Source organism: Anoplopoma fimbria, chromosome 23, assembly GCF_027596085.1.
Source record: "Anoplopoma fimbria isolate UVic2021 breed Golden Eagle Sablefish chromosome 23, Afim_UVic_2022, whole genome shotgun sequence".
In the NCBI taxonomy this organism is placed as follows: domain Eukaryota; kingdom Metazoa; phylum Chordata; class Actinopteri; order Perciformes; family Anoplopomatidae; genus Anoplopoma; species Anoplopoma fimbria.
Window position 1 is genome coordinate 2,062,457 of NC_072471.1, and position 16,999 is coordinate 2,079,455.

Sequence of the window (16,999 nt, forward strand, 5' to 3'; positions counted from 1 at the left end):
ACAAGAACTGAGGATGACATTGCAGTTGTCTCTAGCTGTTTCTCATTCAACATGACAGAGGACAGATGGCTGAAAGAGAGCGAGAGAGATACCGAGACGAGGGTAGATTGAGTTATGGGGATGGTGTCAGAGTAGATTTTGGTTACAGTGCTCAAAACGCTTGGGGCTGAGAAACGACACACTCCACTGACTCTCTCTCTCACGCTGATCGCTCATTCATCACAGAGCTTCCGTCTGGCTCAGGTTGTTTTTGAATGTATTTGATTGTAGGTAGTCGACTCTGAATGCAGCGTTTCACAGAGCCAGATGTGATCCATGCGCTTTGGGATGGCCTTGCTTATGGCCTTATTCGTCACATTGGTCATATTTTTGTTCGTTTTACTTTGTTGAATGCTTTCAACTCAGCTTGTGTTCATGCTTAAGAAGTACAGTGCTGGAGGTGTGAATGCAACAACGTGATTTGTAAATAAAATTACAAGAACACATCTCCAGGAACAACAGAACCAAAAAATTAACTAAGAACAAAACGTTCTTTTTACGACTTTTGTACCGCCTCACTGACAAAATCTGTAAGAACTTTTAAGATTAGGCAAATCAGACAAATGACGGATTAGAAGACAATGGCGTTTTGAAGTGCACTTCTCACAGTTTTCTTTGTACCTATTGTTGCATAACTCTGACGCCTGAAAGGATGCAATGACAAGAAGAATGAAAAGGAAACTGAAAACTGCAGTAAATGATCTGCTGGGTTTTTGAGGATCACTGCTCGTTTTATTTAACTTGTTAAGAAGCTGAAAGTTAGTGTTTTCAACTTCAATAAACATAAGAAGAAACGTCCACCCGTCATCCTACAATCAATACACCGAGTGCTTCCTTATTTGGTAAAATTAAACAGTACACAAGTTGTAGTTTTTGAGCCCCGCTAACTCCGTCCTAATAGTAGCACTAGATCTTTTTGGCATCCAGAACAAATCACGACTAAACTTCCTAGTTCCTAGTTCCTTCCATTGAAAGGTCCATAGTCCTAAAAAGGTTCTTGGACCTGAAAATACTGGAGGAAGGTTCCAGGGAAACACCCCATCGGTGTAGTTTTCATCAACTTCCTCTTAACAATAAACAACGACTTTCAAAAGACTCCAAAGTGTTTTCCTTCAGTCTGTATTTCCCAAATCCCTAAACTGAAGATGGGGAATAAATAAATATCACAAACGTCATAATGAACAAAAATATGACAATAACAAACAGTTTGACAAATTCCTTGGCCGTGGTGGCACTGGCAGATTTGACAAACATGCACATGTATCTATAAGAAGAATAACGGTGAAACTCCACAATGAAAGAAGCAGACTTCAGAAAAACCCTCTGCTGCAAGTCAACAGTGTTAATCCTTGAGCCACCAAGCTGCACTTATCTAGTGGTTGTGGATGGTGGAGGGATCACCAGCTGGCAAAGCTCCATCCCATCGCCTTGTGTGTGAATGCTAACGTGTATGAGAATCCATAGGTCTAAGCTTACATACAGCACATACAGCATATAAACCTCTGTGTGTAGAGCTGACTCTGTCAAACTACATTCATGTCAGCACCTCCTCCATTCTGTTGGCGGACCAGATGATGACAAGTCTGAAATATAACTGTCCATTCAGCCCATCAAAACAGACATATCTGAGGGAGGCAGACACACCAGCAGCCCTATTCAACAAAGAGACACTGCTTATTGCCAGGCCATTACAAGCAAACAGAAACCGACAGAAACAATATATCTGCCTGGCTGCACTCTCGCTGTGTGAATCCAGATGTCTCACAGGTTGAGTGAGAGATGAGCCTCGAGAACCAGTGTCCACCACTTATTTCTGCTTCCCTGTGAGTCAGTCTTTGAAGAGTGGATTGTAACAAAGCTGAAACTATCTGTTTTTTTTGGTTTGATGATGACTCACCTGGCGAGGTTGAAGGCATCGTCGATAAGTCCCGCCCTGTTTCCAACGGAGATGATCTGAGAAAGAGTGAGATGGACAGAGAGGGTAAAAAAAGACAAAAAAGAGAGCATAGATAGATTTAAACAGAGCGTAAGATTGACATAAGAGAGAGAGAGAGAGACAGAAAGTCAGAAAGACAATTAATGACAGAGAGACAGACACATACTTGAGGGTTGTTATGGAGCTGTTGAATCAACAGTTTCCAGTTCTGGAGGTCATAGTTCACGCGGAAGTATCCCGTCTGGTTGATGTTGCCTAGCAGCCAGGTCGTGTCGTCCATCTGTCCAATCCTGTGGGTTTCTGAGAGGAAATAGAAAACATGAGTCAGTTAATCAACAACTTTCTCCCTGATACAAACAGCACCGGTTCAACCAGAAAGCTCGGATGTTAGTTGAAGGTCAAGTGATATGCAGACGACACCACGCTGTACTGTTGGGTCCCTTGCAGTGCTTTAAAGGTTGCATGAAACTGTGTCATAACTTATTTCATGTGATCTATATTCTTTTGAACCAGAAAGTTCAGGTTGAAAAGACAAACAGTGAGGGATCAGTCTCAAGTTTTATTCACCTACTGTATGTGGAGAAGGATGATTGTTCTGAATGTTTGATGACTTTATCGGTTGCACTTTTCTCATTATGCCTCATTCGTGTCATACGGGAGTTACCGTTATAACATCTTTCTGACATCTAAATGCTGTCAACATCCAAGTCAGAATTACGATTGTGTAACTCTCTCACTCTTCCTGATATCTGAAATATATCGAACTGAATAACAGTAACGGCTTCCATAAAAATAACAGATAAATATGGGTGGGTAAATCCTTACTTTCAATAAACAAAACCAGAATGATCTTTATTCCCACGGCTGACAGACCTCGTTTAGTCCATTAACTACAAATTACCTATCTCTTGATAATGATATAATTAATTAGTGATTATGTGTTTGCTCTGTTAAAATAACAAATGAATCCCAAGTTTACGGTTTGTTGTCTCAATGTAACAAGATAATTGAGTCATGATAGTATAATAAACTTTCATGGAGATGTCAGACCTCAGAGCAGTTACACTGCAGTATTTTCTACCTTCAGTGCTTGAAGCATACCGGCAGCACCGTACCTGTCTTGTTGTTGATCCAGATGAGGCTCTCGGCACAAACACTGGATGCATTCCCCACAGCCACCGTCAACGGAACCTGCCACTGTAAACTACAGAGAGGGAAACTGATGTCAGTAATGGTCACTGGAATTGGATTTGGTTTTATTGCCTCAGTTATCACATAGAGAGACATTAGAGAGAGAGAGAGGGAGTGACTGTCGGCGGTCATCACTCAACACCAGTCGGCTGGAAATGGAGCGAGCGACACTGACTGTGTTACAGAGAGAGAGAGGAAGAGGAAGTGTAATAGCTTCAGCAGTGGGCGAGCATCAGTCAAGGGTTAGCAGCGGCTGGTTATTGTCTTCTTCACAGAGCGAGAGGTTAAACGTGCTGTCACTGGTGATTTCTACGTCTTCAGATCAGATGAGTGATACATAATTTGCTCCTTTAATGCGTGAGTGAATTCCCCCATTAGACTCATGAAGCCTTTTGAAAACCAATTGAGCATCACGGAACTGCATCACAGTGGAATCTTAAACAAGGTTGTTTTTCTTTGTTCCCCTGACATTTAGGAGATAAGTGGTTGTTGAATTGCAGCACGATAGACAGGATGACGTGGGAGTGAAGGTTTCTGAGAGCTTAAGTAAGAAGAATGTCCTGGCGTCATCATAAGTGATGTTATTCAGTCCAAATGTTAAAAAAAAAAAAATCTGCTTTCATTTCAAGTTTAAATCTGCTGTTTTTTGTGCTTTTTTACTCCACTAGATTTATTTAACAGCAAATAAAGATTAAGACTCTTCATAGCAATCAAAAATCATTAAATATGATGCATTATTACGGATTTAATTGCTTAAACTTGACAATAAAATGCTTGGTTACACATTAATACAACAGTCATATTAATCAAAAAATATATTAGCAATATAACAGTAAAGGAAGCCAGTGTTGTCTGTGTACTTCTTACTTTTTAATTACCTCCACAAGTGAGGTTTTGTATTCGAATTGTTTGTTTGTTTGTCAGCAGGATTACAGAAAAACTACTGGCCTGATATTGAAGAAACTTGGTGGAAGGGTGAAGCATGAACGAAGAAAGAACCCATAAAATGTTGGAGTGGATGTGAATCACGCTGCGGATACACAAACTTTCGTTTTTTTATCTGCCAAAATGTGTGCATATATGCAGGTTTTTTTAACACAAGAAAACACAGTAAATATTGTCGATAACTCCTTTCCCATTGACACAAGATGAGATTTTTTTGGGAGGTTTGCCACCTTCAACGTAACAAATACGCTGGAAAAAAGGGTTAGTAAACATTTAAAAGGTTACTTTTGTTACTTATTCGGTGTCTCTTCAAACTCTGTGCCGACTAATTTGGAACGATGTTCTAGTGGACTGGATTTGTATTTGAGATGACAAAGAGAGCGCCGTATGAAGGGGCAGATATTAGCGTTTAATGTTTCCATCAATGCCAATCAGAGCTGGAGCTGAGCACAGTTTATCTTTCCTGAGAGTGAACACCGATTGTCTCACTAATAGATGAAAAAACTGTAGTTGTTGGGTGTAATTGTTTTTTTTGTCCAGCAGGAAAGAAGCTTAATCGTGTGTAAAGAGAGAACTGAATGTTAGAGCCTCAAATGGATTAATATTTGAATTAAAGTGGGTTTTAATTTCAGACAGAAAACAATCAGCGTTACACGATTAATTCATCCATTTAATTAGAGTGTGTGTGTGTGTGTGTGTGTGTGTGTGTGTAGTATAGTAGGGGTCAGAGAAAGTAATTTGTTGAAAAGGTGTCGCCGCGGGCAATGGTGGATCAATACCGCTGCCTAGCAACCAGATATTTATCTGATATTTCTATCAACATGTTGGACAGGAGTGGAAGCCAATTACACACACACACACACACACACACACACACACACACACACACACACACACACACACACACACACACACACACACACACACACACACACACACACACACACACACACACACAGCCTGCAGCACGGACAGCATAATGTGTTTATTAATATTAGATTGACATGAAGGCTGTTTATTTTTCTAACAGGGTGAGGCAGAACCCAGCTGAAGACACACACACACACACACACACACACACACACACACACACACACACACACACACACACACACACACACACACACACACACACACACACACACACACACACACACACACAGTAGGTTGAACAGGGTAAAAAATAACAGATATCAACATGAAACTTGACCAGTTGTTTACTTACATTAAGAACATTATTTCTTGTGTTACAAGTGTTCTGAAAATGCATATTTAAATATGCAAATTAGGCTATAACTTATTAAATATGTGCTTACTTTCATACATTTCCAGACCAGATATCTGAACATTGAATAAAGCCAGGTTCAAAATTCTTGTTTCATTTTGTTGACGTATTAAAGATTAACGTTTTTCTCACTCCATAAGTGTCTACAGCCATTAAAACAATATGTTTTCACAATTTCTTTAGCAATAAAATGCTGTAGAAATCAGAGTTTGAATGATATATGAACTGCTCTGGAGTAGATGTACTAAGTTACCTCTGTTCCCCTCAGACATATGACAGGGACAAATAAAAATGAAGTACATTATAAGCCACCGTCTTTGTCCACAGATGACAGCTGACCTCGTGGCTTTGCAGACATGAAAAGTAATATTTGCACTTCAGACGGCAAACAAAAGGAAATGGACTTTCTTCAGCCTCGACTCAATAAAAAAGCGTTAGTCAAGTATTTCACATTAATGCATCATCCGGCACCTTTGAGTTTTTCCATTTCTTAAGAAATTAATTTAATATTTTTCTTTTTTTATCTAGTTGTATTTCTTTCTTTTTGTTAACGTCACAATGCTTTTTCTTATTATTATGCATTAAATCCTTTTGGTCCAGCACTTTGTGTCTGCTTTAAAGAGCTAAAGCAGGTTATAAATACACTTACACCTGCGTTTCGTTGAACTCATGAATAATGTATGTCCGTCTCTTTTGAAAGCTCATTAAATCAAACACAAAGCCGCTCCTCGTCCTCCAATCACGTCTCTGTTTACCCGTCAGCTGACAGGATCTTCTTTCCTCTTCAGCCACAATCACAGAGACGAGCCGTGATGTGTTTACATCCTGTTTAATATATTCTCAGTATCATTAGCTCGACCTTATCGTTAGCTGTCCTCTGGTTTCTCCTTGTCACTCTGTCAGCTCTGTTCTTTTAAAAGCCTTTATTTGCCTCACCGCCTCAGTTTGTTTGATGCTGAGAAAATAAAAAGACACAAATCTGAAACGTCTCCATCAAAGCCCCGGGGAACTGGGAGAAGAGAAGAATGTTAAGTGTTTGACAAAAATAAACTAAATGTCACCTCAATACTTTAAATCTATCAAATGTGACAGAAAGCTGAAAAAGAAAGATAATATTCAAATAAATATCTTCATTTTCTTTAAGGGACAGATGGTCAGCTGTCAGGAGATTAGTCATTTTGATTGGCTATCAGTAATTAGTTTAGGCTTTATGTATTCAGGAAGTGCCAAGAAATAGATGTCTGAGAGGAAAACAAAAGTCTAACAAACATAGGACTTTCACCCAGGAGACCCCTGTTCATGTCCCATGTGAAACCAAGTCAACCAGAAGTACTGTTGTTTCGTAAACATAACCAAGTACTTTTGTTGCCTAAACATGCCTCAGTATTCTGGTTGCCTACCTTTGTTGAGCCTTTGGCTCCCCGTCGGTCTAGGGTTTAAACCGCTGACCATGAACTTTAGTCCGATAGCAAGGTTTAAGTCTTGGACCTTTGTTTCATTGAACAGATTCAAAGCTGCAGAATGTTGCTTTTTATCAGCGTCAGGTGGAAACACTAATAGCTGTGTTTGACCTGGTTGTGGCTTTCCAGTGATATTTAAATGTCTTCCTTTATATTTCAGTATATTTCCAAGTATTCTCTTTTTCCCTGCATGTAAAGATAAATAAATCAGGAGTTTAAGTCAACAGCGTGTAGCACTCTGGGACGCTGCTGTGCTTCTGAACGCAGCTCTGCAGGATCAAACAGCAGCATCAGCCTCTGATTCGATCCACTGACAGTCGGGCTAAAAGCACAACGACGGTTTCTCCTCACAGTGAATGCTCGGGGACCTCCGGGCGCCTCTGAACGCAGCCCCGTGAGACTCACCGAGCTGGGGATAAAAGGGCTGAGCTCTACCTTCAACAAACAGCTTCAGTTAATCAGCTGAAGGGACCTCGGAGGAGCTCAAGTGAAACACAAAAGAGTGCCGATGAAAGACGGGAAAACAAAAGAGAACACACGAAGGAGGGGAACAAAAAATGGGAAAACTTTTGGTGAGAGACTGAGCAGGTCAGAGAGATTGAAAATGTCAGCTACAGTACAAAAACATGACAGAGAGAAAAGAAAAAGAAGTGAACAACAGGTAAAAAAAGGAGCTGATGAAGTATTGATGGAGGAGAAAGTGGGTCGATAAAACAATGAAGAGAATAATCTCTAGAGGTTGTGAAGGGTGTGAATAAAACATAACGCGAATCAAATATAAATGAAGTATAAATGATGTAAAAACTAGAAAAGTGCTTTTTCAGGAGAAAAGACAGGAGGAAGAGTTTCAGGAGGATCCTTTAAGTGACTGAACGATGTGAAGAACAGACTGCAGCAGTTTAAATGCCTTGCAAGAAGTGGGGTTTAAAATGTGAAGGTTATCCTGTGGACTGTAGATCAGGTCAGAGTTTAGCGATTGTTTCTACATTCAGATCATTTTTTATTTTATTTTATTTTTATTTAGAATTTATTTAACCAGGATAAGCTTCATTGAGATTAAAAATCTCCTTTACAAGAGTGTCCTGGCCAAGACAGCAGCAGCACATTAAACACAGTTTCAGACATACAACAAAAAAACAGTGACAGACAATAATAATAATAAAGAAAATGTCAGATCACAGTAAACCAAAACTAAGACTCAGGTCATCATATCCTAGATCACAATCATCCAATCAAAGTTACTCAAGATCCCTGATGGGCGGGGCTTTACGTCGCAGAACGCCGATGAAAAGTCAGCACGGACGACTTTACACAACAGGATGAGACGAATATTCAAAATACTCGCCTGTAATTCTTTTGCATCAAAACCATTCATATTGGTAGTTATGGAAATTTATGAAAGTTGCAACATTTAAAAAAAGATTTTTTGATGGATTCAAATGCAGACAGAGGACCAACCAGAGAACCTATTGAACCAGAGCAGCGTCTGGTAGTCTGTCTGAGGTAAACTGATTCTTTATTTAAATTTCCTTTTGGCGTTCCCTCTGGTAAACAGTTACAGTGTGTATGTCTAGGGCTTTTATTGTGAAAGGTAAGAACGGAAGCAGTGGCTCTGGTTGCCTTTGTCAAGGTTAAAAGCAGCGGTAAAGTTTGCCGTCTTGGTTCAGACTACGGAGCCTTTTTTACTATGATCAAGTGTACGTTTTGAGTTTGTCCGTTCTGCACATCGTGTTTGGTCAATTTATCCTCAAACAATAATATTCTATGAAAAAGTTACTCCTCTTTTTTTCGTTTTTCTACTAAAGAGCAGCAACACGCGTTCATTTCTTCACAGGAAACTCAGTTTAGGTTTAGGAAACTAAAATACTTGGTTCAGTTGAGGAAAAAATGGTTGTTTAAATACGAAAATAACTACGGAAGTGCAGTGTAAAAAAGATTTTTAAACTTTAAACTCCAACCTGTTGTTGCTCCTGACTTCCTGCCCGTACAGGAAGTGCTCCTGGTTGACGGTGATGTAATGAGTGGTCTGCTGCTCTGATTGGTTCTTGCTGATGGTAACAACCGGGTAGCCCATCTGTAGAGTCCACCTGTCCATCATCCGCCCAATGTCGATGTCCCGCCCCTCTGAACGCATGGCCTGGAGAAAACCAACCAAAAGAAAATGTGAATAATCAATGATTAAGAATTTAGGTCATTCTCCATCACCAATAACCTGTTAATAGGGTAATCAATACAAAGTTCCGACTGACGTTCACAGGTTTGATCCCCGTTACCTGAGACAGTTTGCGCCACAGGTCGTCTCTGGCTGCGTTTCCGTACATGTGACTCAGCAGATAATCCTGAAAAATACAAAAAAAGAGAATGGATTAGAGTTCAAACACACCACGTGACAGGAAGTGACATCATTGGTTAGACTCTGGTTTCCACAAACGTCAGCTGTGTTGGTATTTACCATAAAATTGTTGTCATGCACGATATATCTGATCTTACTAACTTTTACTTATAAATGAATATAAATAAAACTTTTTAAATTTAGTTCCATTAAGCACCGGCATTAGTATCACTTCTTATATACTATACTATACTATACTATACTATACTATACTATATTTTTACTCTTGTATTTCATTTAATGTTATAGTTTCACTTTTAGTTGAATTATTTACTTTATTTATTGACCTTTCTCTTATTGCTTTTCTATTTTTTGATTGACTGGTGTCAATATTGCCTCTTTTACTTAATAATTGTTATTCTATCTTCACATATGCTTATATTTTGATTCTATAGTTGTTTGATATTCTTCTGTTTGAATCCATGATCTGGCACAAAAAAAATATTTCAGAATGAATTTAGTTCGCCCTTGTCTTTTCTTAAATGACACCATAGAGGTTTTGAGGGAAACCAGAGCCTGTCTTTCCAACAATGTCAATATATATTTATATCCTTACACATGTTTATGTTTACCTTTGTTCTGCTTGCAAAAAAACAAGATGGCGACGGCCTAAATGCTGAATTCAAGGCTTCAAAACGACGGTGCAGACGGTGACGTCATGGTGACTCTGGCCATTTCTAAGAGTCTATGATTTTGATTTGCCATGCGTTCATGATTTTACCATACTCTTAGTTTGTTTATCACATATTTTTTAATCATGTCTTATACTACTGCAATGTGTTTTTTTGTCAATCACTGAGCCAAATTCCTTGTTTGTGCAAAAGTATTTGGCAATACACTTTTTCTGATTTTGATACTAACATTTTTGTTCTTTTACTGACGTAAATGTGTTAATACAGGACTCTTGTAACAGAGTATTTATAGACTTGTTTTGCTTCTTTTACTAGTAAAAGTGAAAATGACTTCTTCCCCCACTGTTGTTTACAACCCTGTCTGCATGCTTTTTCTATTAAAGCATAATGTAATAATACTGCTTTTGGAACCAAATGTTGACATTTAAATATAAATATTACACAACACCTGGTCGTGTAGGTGACATGTCTCCATTTCCTCTGTGAATTTGTTGATTTTTGGAGCCAACGTTGTGAGTGAACACTAAAAAAAGAAACATTTCAAAGCATCTAAATGCGTTTAATGTTAGGAAATTGTGAATTTAAGTCTCCGTGACGTGACACGCCGGCAGTGCTGAGTGAGTCTAAAGGGCTTTGGGCTCCGACTTCAAACTTTAACTTCAGCTAATGAACAAGGTGAAGCCTGAAAGAAGCTCCCGGAGAGAGTCTTAGTGCAGTCTGGTTTCATCCCCGTCTAGAAGAGCCTCGCTGCAGAGGATGGAGGTTATAAAAAGCTTTGGGAGGCTGGCGGATGGTCGGGTTTATGATACAACCAGAAAAGGCAGGAAAGTAGCAGATAACAGAGAACAGCTGCAGAGAAAAGAGCTCTAATCTGCTTCTCTGTGATTCACCACAGCCAGGTGTCCTGATTATGGAGGTTAATACGGTAAGAAGAGGCTCTCTGTGGGAAGATGACACACTCTCACCTCCACTACAGCTGATAGGACCAGAGATAACACACAGAGATCCACAGTGAGGCTACATTCTCCTCCAGTAGATGCTGAGAACTCTCGTTGTCTCAAACTCAATAAAACAGCAGCAGTTCATCTCAACATCTGGACCACAAGCAGAACATCAGTCTGCAGAAATGATCAGTGTTCTACTGTTTGGAGATCAGCCGTCCATCTGAGTCCACTGCAGGGAACGTTAGTCTGATCAGAAGAACAGGATCATCAATGAAAGATTATCACTGAGATTATTGATCAGCTGAGAACCTGTTTTAAAGATTTTGGGACTTCTTGTATTGCTGCTCAAGAAAGACCATTTGTTTACATACATAATGATAAAGAAATGTTGATTATTCTCCTAATTAATTGCCTTTTTTCTCACAATATAGTCATAAAGAACCGATTAGAGTATTGATAAGGAACCAAACCTATAAGCAGTATTGATAAGAGTACTAGTATGGATTCAATCCTAAAGATATTCATCCCTACAGATGGGTATGAATTGTAATAATTTCAATAACAAATAAGTTATCAACAGCTTTGAGGTGAAAGATTTCTGGCTGTTTGACGACTTTTTTTCAACCTTGACCTCCATTCTCCATCAAGACATTTGGGTTCCTCAACAGTAGAATTGTGTCTTTTTGTTCTAGAGTACTCTGAGCTCAAACACTGAAGCTGTTCTTCCTGCCAGAGCCCAGTTTCTTGGAGTTATGATTTAGCTGAATTATTATAGCATCATTATAGATAAAGAAAATGAAATTGAGTGAATCAGAATGAGACTTCTTGTGTCGTTGCAGTTTGGTTTCTATATATTTTCTTTGGTCTTTTCATGCTGCTGTGCACTGAAACTAAAAGTGTAGTGTGGTGTTACGTTTAGCACACTGTATATGGACTCTGCACACACACACACACACACACACACACACACACACACACACACACACACACACACACACACACACACACACACACACACACACACACACACACACACACATTATTCTCTGTGATCTGCTGCTGGATCAGCAGTGTTTTTATATAGAATCTGGTTGTCAGTGTGTTCCAGGTCACTGGCAGTTTCTGCATAAATATCAGGACATAGTGTGCATATGTGTGTGTGTGTGTGTGTGTGTGTGTGTGTGTGTGTGTGTGTGTGTGTGTGTGTGTGTGTGTGTGTGTGTGTGTGTGTGTGTGCAGAGGAATCATGAAAAGCTATATTCAACCCACTTTCACCTTACATCATATGACATCACTTTAACGTTCACTGCCAGCTGATTTCCTTCAATTCTGTGGATAACAAAGTGCCTCGTTTCTGTAAAATAAACTTCATTTTCAGTTTTTTTTCTGCTCCGATGACATTATGGTGAGCCATCAGAGAGCCGGTTAGCGGTTTCATGCGGCTGAACGATAAATAATGCAGCGCGCTCCGTCATTAACGCCGTCGTCTCCTCTGCTGTATCTTTTTATTGGTCTGACTCGATGAGACAAAATCATCCGAACCACCAGAGTAAAACTGACTCGTCGATATGAAGCTCTGATTTGCTCCTCGCTCGTCTCTCGGATTTATGTTTCATCACTTTGTACAACAGCCAAACCTCCTTTCTCCACCACGAATCAATGTTCTGAATTCTACTTTGAACTTGTCCCTAAGAAGACGGCAATGGAGCTAAAAAAATACATAATTCCACGGAACTTCTGGTACCTCATTAAACTGAAATTGTATTTCTTCATGTTCTGCTGTCACTCTGCAAACATCCCTAAACCTCTGAATCTCACCGCCTTCAGTAGACGTTGGATGTTATTACGGGGACTTTGGAGGTTTGAGGAAAAGGAGTTATGGAAGTTAGAATTCGATTTATCCAAAAGCATAACTACTAAGACACTGAAATGGAGCGATCACGTCTGTGCATGTCACATTGATCACTATAGGCAGATAGTATGCTGTATTTTGTTTTTCTTTAGTTCTCATGCAAATTACCATCTAACTGACATGAGTATATTTATTGCATATATACAAAGTTATGAAACTGACATCTTTGCTGTTCCCTAGCCCCTTTAGTCTTCTCTTTCCCTCACCAAAGGGAGGACTCGGGGTGAGAAAATGACTCTTATTCCTGTCATGATTTTCCATGATCGCTCAGCAACAACTCCATGTAGCTACCAGAGGCAGACGGGTTATCGTGAGGCAAAGCATCATGGGAGTAAGTAAATAAAAACAAAACAACAAATTGAATAAACGTTAGACTACCATAGTCTTAAAATGTTTTCCGATATGTTGTCCAAAATGAACACTGTAAGGCAACTGCTATTTTCTATTTGTATTATAAGAACATTGCTTGAACAGCATTTGTATAGAAATGGTTCTGTCCAAAGCTAACTGCTATATAAGCAGCTGATCAATGTAAGCATTTTCCTTAATGCATATTTAAATGAACAGCAAGGGCTGATATGAAAACGCATAAAACATGTATATTATTAATACTGTCTAAGTATTCTACAAAAATGTGCACTTGTGGATATTTTTAGTCGAATCATGTATTTAATTTGACTTATTTTCGACCCACAATTAATAAAATGACGCACCAGAATTTAAAAAAAAGCTGAATGCATTAAATATGATCAAAACTCATAAAGTTAATTGGTGTTTCATTACTTGGACTGTTGACTTTGGAGTAATATTTTGAATATCCTGGATAAAGTCCTGGATACACTGAAAAATATGTCATTTGACTATAAAAACTGTTGCCCCTGTACAGCTTGAATTCAGGTCACTCGTAGTGTTTTGTAATATTGTTTTACAGCAGGTAAAAAAAAGAATATGAAAAATGAAAGCCAAATCCATTATTACACTGTCCATCTGCATACTCAGTGTGCTCCAAACAGTCAGGGTTTAGCCAACACACACACACACACACACACACACACACACACACACACACACACACACACACACACACACACACACACACACACACACACACACACACACAGCTTCTGTCTGAATCCAGGTGACAAACCATTTCAAAGCCAAACCACAGCCCTCCCTGTTGTCCTAGATAACAAACCTCTGCATACACAGCTGGACCTGCAGGACGACATGAACTTACATTGAGTCCTTTCTGGAACAGCGTCTGTCCCATCACGTTAGCCAGCATCCGGATCAACGCCGCCCCCTGTAGGCATTACACAGAAACACACTTTCAAAAACGATAACAAGTGAAAGCAAACTGGCCAGTCATAGCGCAGCATCGGCATGGGTTCAGATGATCCATGTTCAGGCCTGTTCAGTGGATTTGGAGCTTGTCATGGTTAAACGCTGTGGAACAGTGATACTTGGAGAAGGTTGGAAGGAGATGAACATTTCTAAAACATTATGTTTCTGAATGTATTGTTTACGGGTTGTAACAGTAAATATAAAGGAACAGTGTTGTTCCTTAACTTAATTGTGAGGTGATGCTGGTTCAACTAATCATCACGTCATCCCCGTGACACCACATTTCTTTAAGAGTCATTATTTCATGAGGACCGATGAATTTACTTTTTTGTAGGCGATCCAGTCAAAGACTCGGTCGATGTCCGTCGCCTGCTCCACTTCCTGGGAGATCGGGTGGGAGGAGCTTAGGCCGTCCAATAGCATCACCTCATGAAGGACATCTGTCAGGAAGCGTTGCTTCTCCTGAAATAAACATACATATGTCCTTGTTAAATGACAATCATTCTCTGGATGTTTGTTCTCGTATGGCAGCTGAGTCCGCACAATGTTGGCGACTCACCCACCAGATGTTTGTCCCCAAAATGTTGGTGTGTGACCCACAAAATGTGATTAATACACAGTGATTTTTGAAATTTGGGGTTTGCTTTGTTTTTTCTCGCCAGACGCCAGTTAAATAATTAAGCAGTTTGGGCAAAACAAAGTTGGTCAACAAACTGTCATTAAGCCGAACAGTTGGTTCGTTAAAGAAAGCTTTAGTGGTGTTATTAATCTGGCTAATTTGTATATATTGTAATATTTGTTAATCTTCTTGTCCTCATTTATTGTTTCCACTCTTCATCCCCTTGTTATGGCTAATTCTTTACTCTCCTTATTTCCTTCCCTCACAGATTGCCTCTGTTCTTTTCCATCCTTTGTTTTCGCCTCTTCTTTGATCTTGTCATTTAATCAACGTTTCCTCTTCTACTTCCTCAAATGTTTTATCCTCCCTTCTTTAGATGTCATCTTCTCCTTTCCTCCACTCCACTCATTCCTTCATGTTTCCTCTCCTGGTGTCTCCTCTTCCTGTTTCATCTCTTCTCCTCCTCGTCTGCTTTCAGGGTTTTAATAGACATCTGCAAACATGTACAGCTGTAACGAGCTCCGTCTAAATTACCCCTGGGATCAGGCTAAATCCGGAGTAGTGCGGCTCTGTCTAATTCATGGATTACAGTGTTTACTATGGAGATTTGTTTTTAATGAACCTCCCTCTTGTTAAGCAATGGAATTGTTGGCTTACGAAGTTTTAGTCGTTAATGAACTGAATTGAACAGGAACTTCTTAGAAATGAACAGTATCTGCTGGGATCTGGCTAATTCTTGGTCCAATGTGGCTGTGTGTAATTCATGGATCAAAGTTGTTAATAAAGTAGATTTGGTTTTAACAAATCTACATCTAGTTAAACAAAAGTTTCCTGAGAGATTACAATTTCTTATGAACATTAGAATCACCAAAGAGATTTGGAGTTTGAAATGTCTGCTGTGATCAGGCTACAAATATTCATCTTGTTAAACAATATATTCTCAATTAGTTTGAATTTAAGAATATAAACAGAAAGTGTTAAGAGAGGTCGGTCTAATTCTGAGATTCAGTTATGTTTCTGTTATGTACCCATCTAATATCTGGTGTAAGACCATGACTATGAGATTAGTTAAAATTCCTCCGTGGTTGGTTAATAGTGTTTTGCCGGTAGCACTCTCTTGCCTCTTCATAGTATTTTTATTTTTGTATTCCAACAAGCTTAACTCTTAAGCTTGTTGGAAAACACAGATTTGTTTATGCATTAGCTAACATTAAATAAATTGTTCAAATTTGGATGCTGAGAGAAACACTCTAGGTAATGATTAGAGTTCATATTCTGTTATACAAACAGCGCCGAAACTGAAAGCAATATCAGGGGAACTGAATGATGCACAGTAAGAAATAATTGTTTGTGACTTTATCTGCTGTTAACAAGGAGTATTATTCAACTTGAAATAGAGCAGCTGACACACTAGTAGAGTAACACACGAGGACAAACAAACAACTTGTTTTCCACAAGGAAAGGAAATAACTTCATGTATTACATGTAATGCTGAATTTAAAAGTTGGCACAAATAATACAAAAAATGCCGTAGAAAGCACTTCACATGACTCAACAAATAAAAACAGGTTTGCTTTTTCTAAGGATTTTAGTAACTTGCTACTGTCATTGAAAGTTATTTTCTTGAGTGTAAATGGCGAAATCTGTTGGAACTGACATTGTGATCACAAACACAACTGTTTTCCTGTGAGGATACGGACGTAAAGCATCTAGAGAAAGGTTACTACTCATTACTTGTTGCTACTTGTGCATTTACTTACTTTTCTCCAGCAACACGTGTACATTGTCATTTGTTACATGCATACAGTCTTTTCATAATAAACTTCCGTCTTCACAGGAAACAGTTAGGTTTGGCAACCTAGTAATGAAAACTTTACAAATAAATCAATGTTGACTCCTCGTTTCACACGCTGAAGTAACAGCGGTCTCCTGGCTGGAAGGTCGCTGTTTGTTGGACCCGTCCTCTTCCATTCTCGCCCTTCCTCTGCGTGCCATTACAGTTTTTGCACTTCCTCTTTCGTTATAATGAGGATAACATACTGATCATTTTGGGGGGTATTCTTATTTTCCGAAAGAATAATTACAAAACGCTGGACGTGACCAGCCTTTTTAATAATATGTATCATCACAGCTCTAAGACAGACTTTGAATTAAAAACTTTTTATTTAGTTAATTAGTTAGTTCTCACATTCTTACGCATGTGCAACCTGTTCTGTTTTATAATTATGTGCCCTGCTTCTATATTGTATTTTTTGTGAAAATATGTTATTTTGTACATGAATGTGGTCGGATCACAAAGA

General features: G+C 39.0%; 1 protein-coding gene across 1 annotated transcript in view; it reads right to left on the reverse strand.

Moving 5' to 3' along the window:
- LOC129112655 (thyrotropin-releasing hormone-degrading ectoenzyme-like) overlaps nt 1-16,999 on the reverse strand; it is a 137,939-nt gene that overhangs the window by 19,715 nt on the left and 101,225 nt on the right. Inside the window, exons 7-13 of the mRNA XM_054624848.1 lie at nt 14,405-14,542; nt 13,974-14,039; nt 9,130-9,195; nt 8,815-8,993; nt 3,091-3,179; nt 2,142-2,275; nt 1,937-1,992 (exon numbers count right to left, since the gene is read on the reverse strand). Coding sequence (XP_054480823.1) covers nt 1,937-1,992; nt 2,142-2,275; nt 3,091-3,179; nt 8,815-8,993; nt 9,130-9,195; nt 13,974-14,039; nt 14,405-14,542 — 728 coding nt within the window. The remainder of the gene's footprint in view (nt 1-1,936; nt 1,993-2,141; nt 2,276-3,090; nt 3,180-8,814; nt 8,994-9,129; nt 9,196-13,973; nt 14,040-14,404; nt 14,543-16,999) is intronic.